The 14,895-nt window shown below is 44.0% G+C and overlaps 1 protein-coding gene across 1 annotated transcript; it reads right to left on the reverse strand.

Moving 5' to 3' along the window:
• Positions 1–12,156: 12,156 nt before the first annotated feature.
• On the reverse strand, positions 12,157–13,856 carry LOC144602074 (achaete-scute homolog 1b-like). The gene is made up of 2 exons (XM_078414767.1): positions 13,195–13,856; positions 12,157–12,981 (listed from the first exon to the last, which is right to left on the reverse strand). The coding sequence occupies exon 1, from the start codon at positions 13,842–13,844 to the stop codon at positions 13,212–13,214; it is 633 nt and encodes a 210-aa protein (XP_078270893.1). The 5' UTR covers positions 13,845–13,856; the 3' UTR covers positions 12,157–12,981; positions 13,195–13,211.
• Positions 13,857–14,895: the final 1,039 nt, after the last annotated feature.

Consider the following 14,895-nt stretch of genomic DNA (forward strand, 5'->3'; position numbering starts at 1 on the left):
GCGGGTCAAGCACATCTTTAGAGGGCATGTCCAGGCTACATTTTGGGTTGAGACCCTTCTTCATTCTGAAGTCCGAAGAAGGGTTCCAACCTGAAACGTCACCAGCTGAAGAAAGGTCTCCACCTGAAATTTCACCTATCCATGTCCTCTACAGATGATACCTGACCCGCTCCGTTACTCTAGCACTTTGTGATTTGTTTGTAAACTGGCATCTGCAGTTCCTTGTGTCTCCAATGTCCAACTTAACAAAGGAGACGATGTTTTAAAAGTAGTGCATTGTGCAAAGCACTTTGGAGGTGCTGAGGTAATAAAAGGTGCTACATAAATCCAAATTCTTCCTTCTTTGAACTTCCATGAGTATGGTTAATGCAAATACAATTTGGCTTTAACATACATTAAAATAGCATTTCAGTAAATTATCCCATATGCTATTATTGAGGTGGTGTTTCCTTGGAATGGCTCCTGGACCAGTTCCATCATGATGACAGGATCCTGTTTGCACAATGTCCTGGTTTCTTCAAGACCAGGAAGAAATCTGGTCTTCAAAGAAACTCAGGGCAGTTGGCTCCTACTCCAATCTAAAGAAAAATGGTGTGAAACTAGATAGCATTGGAAAACATTAGCTAGTTGTGCAAACGCATCAGTGCAAGCTGGCTAGCACTGTTCAAAGACCACCAACACTCATAAAGATTGTATTCTAACTGATCTCATTGAAGGAATTCAATCCAGAGAACTTAGCAGTTTTTTGGAAGCCCAGCTGAACGAGGGCACCAGGTGGCACCCAAATATTCTGATGCAGAGCTCGATATCTCCATTGTAGATATAATGGAGAGGTGGAAGGTTGCCATATCTTGAGACATGCACTGAAATGCCATTGAGTCTGTTGAAGCTGTTGAAATTGGTCCAACAACAATCCCAATTGCCTACACCTTCTACTAAATGTATTAACTCCAGTAGCTCAAGGAGTGGCCAAAGTGGTCAATACTCTCTGGAACTTCTACAAATGCACAGTAGGAATCATTTTGAATTGTTGCGTCACGGCCTTGTTTGGCAAGTCAAATGCCCAGGAACAAAGAAGATTGCAAAAAGTGGGAACTGACCTCCCCACCATCAAAGGGATCTACAAGAGTCGCTGCCTCAAAAAGGCAGCCAGTATTATCAGAGACTCACAGCATCCTGGCCATACTCTCATCTCTCTCCTGCCATCGGGAAGAAGGTATAGGTGCCTGAAAACCATAACGTCCAGTTTCAGGAGCAGCTTCTTCCCTACAATCATCAGGCTATTAAACACTACAACCAAATAGGCTCCGGACTATATAGAATTGCGGGGCATTACTTTAGACTTTGCACTTTTCTTGTTTATTTCTCAAGTGCACAGAATACCTATCATCATTCCACCTGAAGACAGGAGATTTCCAAATCTCCTGGAGATTTCCAAGGGTTGAATTCATTAACGCATTGCAAAACCAAATGGATGAATTACAAGATATGTCAAAAAAGAAAAATCACTTCTAAAACCACAGCAGCAATATTTTGCTAAAATAATTGCTCTGTTGAAAAAAAAAATTAGCTACATGTGTTCTGAATTGGCATACCTGAAAATTACACATTACCAATACTGTGAGTCATAGAAACATAGAAACATAGAAACATAGAAACATAGAAAATAGGTGCAGGAGTAGGCCATTCGGCCCTTCGAGCCTGCACCGCCATTCAATATGATCATGGCTGATCATCCAGCTCAGTAACCTGTACCTGCCTTCTCTCCATACCACCTGATCCCTTTAGCAAAAAGGGCCACATCTAACTCCCTCTTAAATATAGCCAATGAACTGGCCTCAACTACCTTCTGTGGCAGAGAATTCCACACTCACCACTCTCTGTGTGAAGAAACACACAGTCAAATTGTTTTAATAGTGGGCATTAAAATTGTTGAGAAAGATTAGTACAGAATGACGTGTGCAATGCGTAGTTCATCACCTGACCCACAGAAAGATAGGAGTGAAATGCTAATAACGTATCAAGCAGATAGAAGTAGACAACAAGATATAATGCATTAGAACACTCGAGTTGGGTTTGGCAAAATGTGGCCTTCTTATTTTAGATTTTGTTTCACCTTACATTTCAGATAACATTTAAATGTTCACCCTCACGACAGTCTGATCAGATTATTTATTTTTCATCTCAAGGCTAGATAAATATTACAGCACTCAGGGGGTAAAACGGATTGAGATTTTATCCCATAATCATGTGGATTCCACCTTATTGTAAGATAAATAATGGATTGAAAAGTTAATCTATTTGGTAATAAGTAGGATTGACACAACATGCTGGAGTAACTCAACTCAGAGTAACCATTACTTATTTTGAGTCTGAAGAAGGGTTCCAACCTGAAACGTCACCTATCCATGTTTTCCACGGATGCTGCCTGGACTGCTGAGTTATTCCAGCACTTGTGTCTTTCCTTGGTAAACCAGCACATGCAGTTCCTTGTTTCTACAGTAATAACCAGGATTTCATTATGATCTTCATAATGGTCTCTTCAGTTAAAATAAAGTTCCTGGACTAATGAAATAAGTCTTAAAACAACTTTGCATTTGCACTGAATGGCTAAGCTCTTTGTAATAAACTGTTTAGGAATAAAATGAAATTTACAATGCTGAAGTACTTGAGTAAATCTTATTTTTAAATGTTGAATTATTGAAAATACACAAAAGACCACTTTTTTTTCGAATTACTCCTTAAATTGGCATATTTCCTTAAAATGTAATATCAATATCATTTACACAGTTCTTTATCCATGATGGAAAGTGTAAGATTTGAGAAGTTTTCCCTCATTCTGCAATCAACACCAAACCAAAGAGCTGCAGTTTGGACATTTTAAACGGGAGACTGGGGCTGATAGCGGAGAAAGGCTGCGGTCAGTTTACCAAGGGATTTCACAATCCGTGGGTCCTAAGATGGTCGCGGGACCTCGTGACCAGCCACAAAAGCAAAAACCTTACAGCCCAGTCTCTAGGTTTCTGCAAAGCCACGGCCAGAACAATGGATGGATATTGGCCATGCAGAAACCTGCGAAACCAGGTCGAAGTCCAGACACTGGGGCGCTGACATCAGCATACTCACAATGCCCCAAGCCGACCTACACAGTTAATCTCGTTAAGGGGGCACAATAGCCCATAGAAAACTACCTGGTAGGTGATGGGAAACCAGTTAAACCCATCACCTCTCAACGAAATACCAATTAACATACCGTCTGGCCATCCCCGGTACCCCCGGACATAACGCAGGACAAAGGGAAAACTCCATACATATCTTTTAAACAAAGAGATCCCAAGATCTGGCGGGAGATAGGACGGGCCAGAATTAGTATAACTGGCCACGATTTTTGGGTTTTAAAAACCGGCCAGGAATGCAAGTCAAACGGATGCAAGAAGAAACCTGCAAGGAACGCAAGCCAGGAGGAAGACGAAAAAGACAGGCAAGAAAGACACGCTCGCAGCAGGGACAGCAACGCTCGCAACGACTGGCCAGGAACGCTCGCAGCAGGGACAGCAACGCTCGCAACGACTGGCCAGGAACGCAAGAAACGGAAGGAAGAAACTCACGGGACAAGCACGACCCTCACGGAAAGCAGCGGAGAAGCAGCACGAACAGCCAGTAACCCCAGTAATAGCCCCATGGTGAGCATGTACCCCGATCCTGCACATCCTGGACATAGTTTAGTGTAGAGGGGAGGGTGGTTTGAATAAACGTGGGTGTGTAAATGAAAATGTGTTGGTCAATTTTGCGATGTGTCGTACGTTCCCCATCTTACAGTCAAGAATATGTCTAATAGAACTGTGTCTAAGTATTCGTGTAGTTATGCATATGTCTTTTAGAACTGCGTCAAAAGTGTTCGTGTAAGTGTGCATACGTCTAGTAGAACTGTGTCTAAGTATTCGTGTAGTTATGCATATGTCGTTTAGAACTGTGACTAAGTATTCGTGTAGATATGCATATGTCTAATAGAACTGTGTATAAGTATTCATGGACAATAGTCCCAAGCGCTCAATAAAAGCTTTTTCCATTTAAACCCTGGTCTTCAAATCTGGTCTGGTTGAATTTTTCTGCACTATAAACGCTCCTGCATCTAAGTCCAGTGTCTAGAACCGTAGGGGGTGAGTGGGTCGAACCACTCACGGGGAACCAGTGTGAGCGGCCTGGTCAAGGGATCAGAGCAAGGCACGGGGACCTTAGGTCGGGCGAAAGCTCGGCGCAGAAACCCCTTACAAAAGCTGAATTCCAGAAATGTTAGATTTCCTTGCTTATGCCACAGTACGAGTCTCAGTGAAAGGAGACATCCTTGAAGAAATTCAGCAAAGCCTTTGTTTACTGTGGAAAAACATAATCAAAGGTCAAAGCACCAACCAGATACAAAGTGCGGCCCACGGGATAGAGGGCAAGTCATTAACAGGTTGTTGGTTAGTAAGGGTCTCAAAGATTACAGGGAGAAGGCAGGAGAATGGGGAAAAAATAGATCAGCCATAGTCGAACAGTGGATGGAGCAAACTGGAAGGGCTGAATGGCCTAGTTCTGTTCCAATGTCTTATGATGGCCGGGATCTCTACTCATCTATGAATTCTACATAACTGTCACCACCTCATGACTTAGATGAAGGGATTAAAAGTACCATTAGCAAATTTGCAGATGATACTAAGCTGGGGGGTAGTGTGAATTGTGAGGAAGATGCAATAAGGCTGCAGGGTGACTTGGACAGGTTGTGTGAGTGGGCGGATACATGGCAGATGCAGTTTAATGTAGATAAGTGTGAGGTTATTCACTTTGGAAGTAAGAATAGAAAGGCAGATTATTATCTGAATGGTGTCAAGTTAGGAAGAGGGGATGTTCAACGAGATCTGGGTGTCCCAGTGCATCAGTCACTGAAAGGAAGCATGCAGGTACAGCAGGCAGTGAAGAAAGCCAATGGAATGTTGGCCTTCATAACAAGAGGAGTTGAGTATAGGAGCAAAGAGGTCCTTCTACAGTTGTACCGGGCCCTGGTGAGACCGCACCTGGAGTACTGTGTGCAGTTTTGGTCTCCAAATTTGAGGAAGGATATTCTTGCTATTGAGGGCGTGCAGCGTTGGTTCACTAGGTTAATTCCCGGAATGGCGGGACTGTCGTATGTTGAAAGGCTGGAGCAATTAGGCTTGTATACACTGGAATTTAGAAGGATGAGGGGGGATCTTATTGAAACATATAAGATAATTAGGAGATTGGACACATTAGAGGTAGGAAACATGTTCCCAATGTTGGGGGAGTCCAGAACAAGGGGCCACAGTTTAAGAATAAGGGGTAGGCCATTTAGAACGGAGATGAGGAAGAACTTTTTCAGTCAGAGAGTGGTGAAGGTGTGGAATTCTCTGCCTCAGAAGGCAGTGGAGGCCAGTTCGTTGGATGCTTTCAAGAGAGAGCTGGATAGAGCTCTTAAGGATAGCGGAGTGAGGGGGTATGGGGAGAAGGCAGGAACGGGGTACTGATTGAGAGTGATCAGCCATGATCGCATTGAATGGCGGTGCTGGCTCGAAGGGCTGAATGGCCTACTCCTGCACCTATTGTCTATTGTCTATTGACAGGCGCTGCCAAAACTGCCTTCTCACAGATCATCCAGATCAAATGGCAGGAAAGGCCATCATTGCTGGTGCTGTCTCCCAGGTCCACATCCCATTGGGAGGCGCAGTTTACACTCAGGGGGCTCCAATCGACAGATTAATATTCCCAATGCCAGACATCCAAATCAGACACTCGACCCCCAGTTCCCTGACGTGGGAAGCTCTACTCAAAATGGAGACCCCAGACGCCAGCAATCCAGAGTCCACCCATCCCAGAAGGGTTCCCGACCCGAAACGTCGCCTGTCCATGTGCAAGTCCAGCAAAAACAGCAAAGATGCAAATCCGCCCCACTCCCACCTCGCCCCCCCCCCCCCCCCCCCTCGGGTACCTCCTCGCCTGCCCCCAACTGAAACAGTGACTCCCACATTAGCCTCAACAACCATCGCAAACCCATAAGAACAAATTCTCTTCCATGGGAAGCGTTGGCTTTCAAAAACGTTGTTCATTTGAGGCCCAACTGGTTCATTAGCGGATTATATTTTTCGCTCAATCAACTTTTTAGAACAATTAATAACATAAGGATTATGCTCAAAAGATAGTGACAAGTATTTGATACGAGTAGGTTTTCTTTAGATTGCTCACGGTGTCGTACGCTGAAAATGTGTCTTTTATTCCGGTTGAATCGTGGAAGCATTGACCGACATGGAGTTGGCAACATTTTGCTTTCACTTCTCGAAAGGTGCTCCCAGTCAATACGATTCCATGCGAAAGTCGCTACCTTTCTCGTTTTTTTTGTTTCTTTCTTGAGAATACGCAAACTACTTTATTTGACGGATTGCTTGAGTATGGTATCTGGTCGGCAAAACACGCGAAAGACCGCCTAATTTTATAGTTCATAGAGGATTTTTCGACATTCAGTTCAGGGGAAAGAACAAACGAAGATGATGGAGACACAAGAGACTGCAAATGCTGGAATCTTGAGCAAAACACAAAGTACTGGAAGAGCTCCGCAGGTCGGCCAGCATCTGTGGAAGAAATGGTCAGACGACTTTTCGGGTCTGGGGAGTCTGAAGATGGGTCGAGGTCTGCTGAAGGGTCCCTTGCCTCCAAAGATGTTGTCCATTGCCTCCAAAGATGTTGTCTGACCCGCTGAGTTCCTCCAGCACGTTATGTTTTGCTAAATAAATAAAGATGATGCTTGTTTTCAAAATCCTTAACTTCAGAAGCTACTTAAAACAGGCTAATTGAGACTGATGTTCGGGTAAAGCTTGCTAATTTTAATTTAAAAAATGCAATTAATTGACTATGTTTAATTTAATGCATTAAATATATTAAAGTGTATATTTTTACATGAATTAATCGCCATGTCCATGTTATTTCCAGCATCTGTTTTCAATACAAAAACAATTAAATGTGGAAAGTAGTGGCGGGAAGGATTGTATCCTTCGCCCACGTAGAATATTCATATTCCTTGCATGTTCTACATTAATGCGTCGTGCTAGATAAGTTGGAGTGCCGCCTACATGATACCTCATATATGTGAGATTCCCAGAGAAATTGATTTTCACCAGCATAAGGCGCACAGAACTCTCACCCATGATGACATCCTCATTGTCAGAGTGATGTGATAGAAACTAGTTAACTACTGATGCTTGATAGGCTGAAAATAGTATTGCGGCCTTTTATCGTCATAGGTTTATCTTGCAGTCCTGTGAGAAAATGCGCAAGAACACCTTTGATGATTTGTAATCAGTTTGACCGTTGGTTATGGTTTAGAATATTGTGGCGTATCTAAGGAAGAGAAGTCTGCATTTACAATTTGATTGTAGTGAAGTGTGTAAATTTTAGATTTTTTTTCACGGCAGCGGTTTGCTAAATTTGCCCTTATTTTTACTTGCACACCCACACAGGCACACATACACTAGATATATGCTCCCTAAACTATGAGGTAAATATTCATATTTCTATCAGTGCAGTCTATAGTATTGCTATATATATATAGCAATGATAGATAGACAGACAGACAGACAGACAGACAGACAGACAGACAGACAGACAGACAGACAGACAGACAGACAGACAGACAGACAGACAGACAGACAGACAGACAGACAGACAGATAGATAGATAGATAGATAGATAGATAGATAGATAGATAGATAGATAGATAGATAGATAGATAGATAGATAGATTGATTAGATAGAACATATATTTACTTCACACGAGAGAACATATTTTTATATATAGGCGCTCTCTAAGGTGTGAAATATATATATATATATATGTGTGTGTAGCAATATTACAATGCGCGAATATGTATATATATATATATATATATATATATATATAAATACACTAGACCAAGTGGACCCGTTGGGCCCAAACCTCTCCTGCATTGATGCAGCACCCTCTCCTCCCCCACTCCCCCTCCCCTCCCTCCCTCCCCTCCCTCCCCTCTCCCCTACCCACTCCCCCTCCCTCCCCTAGTTATCCTCCCTCCTCACCCTCCATCCTTCCACCCCCCTCCCTAGGAGATCGATTTAAACTTTAATATGTGAATAACTTTAAATGTATAACACCGATTTTAATTAAACTTCTTCCATTAGCACCAAAGGGATAACGCGAGTAAGGTGGGCCTAAAATTGTCGCGCTACCGTTTTGGCTGTAGTTCAGGAACAAACAAACAAACGAGAGTTTTAGTATATGTGTATATATACACTATACAATATATAACTATTAAATATATCATATAATATAAAAGGCCACCATGCTAATTTCAGCCTATCAAGCATCAAACATTAATTATTTTCTATATAATTCACACTTTAGGGAGCACGCAAATGAAATATATCGATCTTGCTGTTGGACGCCCCCTGCTTTACAAAGCAATTTAGTAAGACGATTGTGTTCTAAATAGTCGCTGCGCTTTATTACGGAGTTCCTGCTGATGGTGATCTTTGGTCACAATGTGTAATCTGAAGTGTTCCGCCACCACTTGTCCCATGAATACTCAATGCTAACAAGAGTGAACAAATGGGAGAGTTTGCACCTGGTTTCAAATCCCCGCTGTATCCTTTTTGTTTCTCTTTTCTCAAAATAAAACCAAGAAAACGTACTGCTGGGCCGAATGACAAAGCTAGTTGAACCTGCACTTTGAGATAGGCAGAATGGAACACACAGGAATGCCTCGAATCCCTGTTAACGTTGCCTGGACTTTGTCCGTTCATATTAACATCACTTTGCTAATTGTATCTTCGGGGTTTAATATACACATTTCACAATAGTTATCTGGTATTTCTAAGCGAGCGCAACAATCAGCGGATTAGAGTTGACGGCTCAAGGCGACATAATTGTTTAAAACGTACCAACTAATGTATTGGGAAGGCCCGTTCTCCCATTGGCTACATCAAGACTACTGCTGAAAAGAAAGTTGCAGAACCAGTGAAATGTTGCCCTGAAGTCGCGTTGAATCAGAATTCCATTTAGAGCTGCTTTGGGCAGGTGCATGCAAGCTTTAATCTCATTGGACCTAAAATGAAATGACCCACAGCACCGTTAAATTGCTGCCTTAAGAATTTACGCTCCCCGAGGTCACTATTGCTCAGGGTGGGGAGCAATTCGTTGTTCGACCTGCTCTCTTTATTTTGTTCTAATCGTCTGTTTGGGAACGTTGTAAGTCCAGTTTTGCGCCCCGCTTCTCCTCCCCCATGGATCCCCCTTTGCAAAAAAAAAAGTCTTTTGTGAACATTGTAAGAAATTGGAATTGCTGTAATCAGCGTTTGCACAATGAGTTTGTAGGCTTTATTATTTGGTAATGATTGATCGACATTCAGAACCCGTGTATGTGTATCTGTAACAGAATAGGTGGAATACATTGGGTCCTTTCAGTCGGACACGCGAGGAGCCCATCTGAGATTAAAGCCGGGGTTCGGTCTGTGGAGATAGGAGAGTTCACAGCATCTGACCCCGGGAAATTACACCGTGTAAACATCAAAACTAAGAAACGCTTCCACTTCCCAGCAAGACCGCCGGCTTACAATGCGCGAATATTATTGTGTGTGCATCGTAGCAAAATAGCCTATTCTTTGCTGCGCGCCGTGGGACGCCAATGGGGAGAAATCACAGGGCCGTTTGTCCTCCGCCGGCCCGATGAGTAATTGCCCTCATTAATCAACGCTTTAAACCCATTCTTCCGGGAGGAGGGGGAGGGTGGGGGGTGAGGGATGAGGTGAGAGACGCAAGCCGCCGACCAATGCGCTCTCCGCAGTCCTGGTGATCGACAGCGGACGCGTGGCCGCCTCCAACTGCCCTATTGACTCCAGCCTTCTCCGCTGCGGCTCATTCTCCTCGCACCGACAGGTGATATTGAAATCACAACTTTGCGTGTGTGTTCCTGCCCGAGTCTTAATGTTTATTTACAATAGTAATAATGACGATGCCACACAAAATGTTTGGAGATGAAAGAACCCTGCAATGGCCCGGGACAATACCCGACCCTGAACTCTTTCTTGGTTTTTTTTTAGATCAGGCCTTGTTCAAAAATAAGTGTGCAGGGTGTACGATTTATTGAACCACTGAATAGGGAGAGAGACAATGTTTTAAATTCCACAAACCAAAAGCTTGCATTGTGATCTTAGTTCGATCCGAAGGAGCCCTTTCTTCGCGTACATTAGTTATTTGGCACTCCCAACTATCGCCACATTGTGTAACACACAGTACAAGCGCTTTGATAATCACACGCACCGCATTCTACCTCTGACTGCCATATATCGAAATAGAAAATAGATACATTAGTTGTAGCTCTGAGAGAATGAGAAAAGTTTTGGACAACTTGAATGAACCAGACAATTTAATTATTTATTAACTATTAATAATAATGTATTAATTATTTATTAATAATTAATTAACAATTTAATTTAATTAGACAGTCTAATTTGTATGACTATTCAAACCGAGCAATGGGATTTTTTCTATTATTTGAGCTTTTCCTCGGATAGTGCTCCTTTTCCTACACGATCTTGCTGTTGCAGATAAAACTAGTGTAAACCTCAATGGGCCATCTGCCAAATATTTTTTTTAGTATGCTCGTTATTTTTTTCTTTTGTCCGGGTACTTTCTCGTGAAGTGTTTCGGGACGTTTTCTTGCGCAATAGAAATACATGATATTTTCCTGCTCATATGGTTGGTTAGTTTACTCCGGGGAACAAACGTCTTTGTATGTTACAGCGGACTATTGCATCCCATCCAGAATTTTAATTTACTGTAGGAAGATAAAAATGGTTATCTGTATATTACACGAGTTACGTTTTATGGTGGGACAAATGAAGTATCAGTGTATCAAATCACCAAATATCGAAATCCAACCATATGATGTATCGTCTGAAGAAGGGTCTCGTACCGAAACGTCACCTATTAATTTCCCCCAGAGATACTGCTGACCCGCTGAGTTACTCCAGCTTTTTGTGTCTATCTTCGGTGGAAACCAGCATCTGTAGTTCCTTCCTCTTCGTGTGATATACCCTCATGCCTGCAATTTGCTGTGGCGGAGTTTCACATTTTTATAAACCCCAATGTTAAGAGCATATAATCTTGTTAGAACGTTAATCATAAACGTTTATTTGAACAACCGAACTGCTGCGCAATAAGACAATTGGGCATTCAGAGCACACTTTGCTAAGTAACAATTGCATTATCCGTGTCTGCTTGGTTGCAAGAACTTACCGCAAGATACATATGTGGGCTAAGATAATAGATGCCAGTTTTGCATTGCAAGGAACCTTGCAGGTTAGCCAACACTGAACCATGCTTAAGCACTCAATTTAAGCACATTTGACACTGCCTTCAAAACTGCATTACTCCTATTTACATGCGCATCCAAATCCATTGGGAAGACATTTGGAAGCACAATAGATATGAAACTTGCAAAGCGTGTCCAGCATTCCATTTCACTGATCTGAACTAATAAAAACCCATATTTTGCTAATGGGTTTATTCAGATACATTAATTTACATATAACATGTTCGATTTTGCCCCGAAGCAAACTTTCTGAGAAGCAAATTGGAATTATGTAAGTATTTGCATATGTCAAGACTATTTCCAGCGATCCACTTTTCTAGGGACTGAAAAAATATGCTAACTGCACGAAAAATGACTGCCAAGCCCGTGCGTAAATTTGGCAGTGTCATTTCGTTTATTTTTTAAATTATATTTTTGGAACTCTTTTTCTTCAAATTTTAAGACTTCACTTTTACACTTTATGGAAACATCGGATCAATGACCGAGTCTATACCTAGATTAGCGTCCTGTTTTGGTACCAACCCCCACTACTCCCACCTATCACATGCATATGTAGAATTCAAAGGTAATTCGCACCGTGTGTAGTGTGAATCATGAAACACAGTGACAGCTTTTTTTGTTGGTAAGAATGCGAAGTGGATGTCAAAGGAAATACAGCAAATAATGTATAAATAGAAAATCTTTATTTATAGACTATTTCACATAAAATATACTTTTTAAAAAAATGTTTATGTACAAGTTTAGTAAAAAATAGTGACCACAGCAAGTGCACGTACATGGCCTTCCCCATGCATCAAAACAACCTTCAATAAGACCGGAAAGTTTGGAGGAATTTTGCAGTAGATTACAGATAACATTCAAGGCACACTATAGGTAAGAGTAATCAACAATATGAAAAAGTTCTTCTCAAAGGCCAAAGCAGTGTTTCACTCTTGCATTCTTTGACACTGTGCTAGTGGCAGTGATACAGTAAGTCATGTTAAGGTCTGACTTAGACCACATTTTCTTTTATTCTGCTTTCATGTATATACAAAAATAAGTCTTCATATAATCCTTGTAGTAAGAATAGATACAAAATAGAAATGCTTACATCAATTCGAGACAAAATTCCTTTCAAAGTACCAAAGCATCAAGTTTCGTTTTCCACTCTAAAACCCAATATAAAGTTAGTTTTCTATTAATTGACCCCCAAAGGCGACACAGTATACAAAGTATGTGGCACACGAATGCCACAGAGACATTCCCTTTAACACCACACCCTTTAACAGCTATATTAGCTACACAGATATGTTGGATCCAGGGACTGCACCCTATCAGTAGTCTCTCTCCATCACCCCCTCAAGCGGCGGGGAGATTGGGAGGAGTTATTATCATAATTGCACTTCAGTCATCATTGTTCGTAGGCTTTCTTCTTGGAAGCATCTTCAAGTGTGTTCCTGAGTAGTTGCGTGGTCCCCGATGTCCCAGCACTCAGGATGGGAGGGCTGGCAGTGAAAATGAAGCGGTGGTGGATGGAGAGACGCGCTGTCCTGCTGCTTGCTTGCCTCCCCTGGGCAGCCGGGGCTCTGGCTCAGCTTCCCTGCAACATCTGCAACATAAGAAAGTTGGTCAGTTACACGTTTGCAGTGCAGCACGCTGCAACTAACACGTCAAGATATGAAATGCACGGCCGCCGAGACAAACAGCACACAATCATTAAAAACAAAATGTATGCACCCCCCGCAACATAAGCAACCCCCACCCCTCGCGTGTGCATTGCGCACGTCGCACCTTTATCATTAGCCAGTGCCACCCTGCCTACCTGCTGTTGCTGGCTGCTCAGTATCTGTCAAACCAGCTGGTGAAGTCCAGCAGTTCCTGCTCCTCCGGGCTCAGGGCCTCGTAGCTGCCTTCGTCCGAGGAGTAGGTGGAGAGGGGCGACGGCGGGATGGAGTTGAGGTCGGCGGAGTAGGCGGGCGACAGCGTGGGCGATGGCAGCCCGCACTGGAAAGCGGCGGACACGGCGTCGTGCTCGTCGAGCAGCTGCTGCAGGGCGCGGATGTACTCGACGGCAGAGCGCAGCGTCTCCACCTTGCTCATCTTCTTGTTGGACGCGCCGTTGGGCACGTGTTGGCGCAGGGTCTGGAAGCCGGCGTTCACCAGCTTCACGCGGTTCCTCTCGCGCTCGTTGCGCCTGGCAACGGCCGCCGGCTGCTGCTGAGGCAGCGAGTAGCCCAGACCCGTGAAGCTCAGGCGCCTCTTGCAGCGCAGCAGCTCGGGTGAGCTCGACCTCGGCCGCTTCAGCGCCTTGCAGCCCTTGCTGCCCACTCCTCCACCGCCGCCGCCGCCGCTGCTGTCGGGCGACGACGCCGGCTCTCCATCACTGTAAGGCGCCGGCCGGCTCTCCAACAGGAACTGACAGGAGGTCTGCATCAACTGCGCGGCTGCTGCTGCTGCTGCTGCACGGTCCATCTCTCTCTCTCTCTCTAATGTTTTTTGTTGTCGTTGCACGGCGAGGTAAAGTGAAGGCAGCGAGAGAATGCGTGTGTCTGTGAGAGAGTGAGAGTGAGAGTGAGAGCGAGGGGGGGCTGATGGTGTGTGTGAGGTAGAGAGGGGGGGGGGGGGGGAAAGTTGGCAGTGAGTGTGCGGCGCTCGTGGCGTTCGCGTGGGGCGCGCACTTTTACCGCAAGGAAGCAGGTCCTGACCCGCACCTCTCCGGGAGACGATCTGCTGCAAACTTTGCAAGCACTCGCCTTTTTCAACACGCGCCTCTGCCCCAGCCCCCTCCCTCCTCAGATGCACGGTGCAGATAAGGCCCGGCCCACTTTCCCCTCCCTCCCCTCCCCCTCCCCTCCCCCGCGCGCCCTCTCTCTCTCTCCCCGCTGCCCATTGACATTCCGCGCGCGTCGCTCCCTCTCCGCTCGTGCGCCGGGCGCGTGCCGCTCGCCTCTAAACAAACAAGCGGCGCTTTTCAGCCGCGGCCGCCCGTCCCCGGGAGCACGCGCTGCCCTCATTTGCATGCCAATGCCACCTCCGCCCCCGTCCCCCCCTCTCCCGCCGGGCCGGGCCGGGCCGCCTTGCAAACGCAACCCCTGAGCTGCAGCGACACAAGCGCCGCTTATTTTCCAAAAAAAAATTATATATAAAATTTTCTCGCACTGTTTTTTTCTTAAACTTAAAAAAAAAACACACGCGAAAAAAAAAGAAATCTTTTCGATTGCAAGAAATTGAAAGGTGACAGTAAATTTTTTAAAAACTAAACCCGAGAAAGATTCTTTCTTGCAATTAAAAAAAAAAATTTGCCCACCCTACCCACCAAAAAATAAATAATCTTACATTTAGTCACACTGAATAAAAAAAGCTTTTCACCGTCCCTCGCTACATCTGACAATAGATTAAACTTTTAAAAAAAAATAAACCTCAGGAAGATGCCATTTGGAAGATTCTTGCAATTTTTTTTATTAGCATAAAAGAAATCTTGCATTTAGTTACGATTAACAAAGACAGTTTTCACTGTACCTCG

This window comes from Rhinoraja longicauda, chromosome 18 (genome assembly GCF_053455715.1).
Source record: "Rhinoraja longicauda isolate Sanriku21f chromosome 18, sRhiLon1.1, whole genome shotgun sequence".
NCBI lineage: Eukaryota > Metazoa > Chordata > Chondrichthyes > Rajiformes > Arhynchobatidae > Rhinoraja > Rhinoraja longicauda.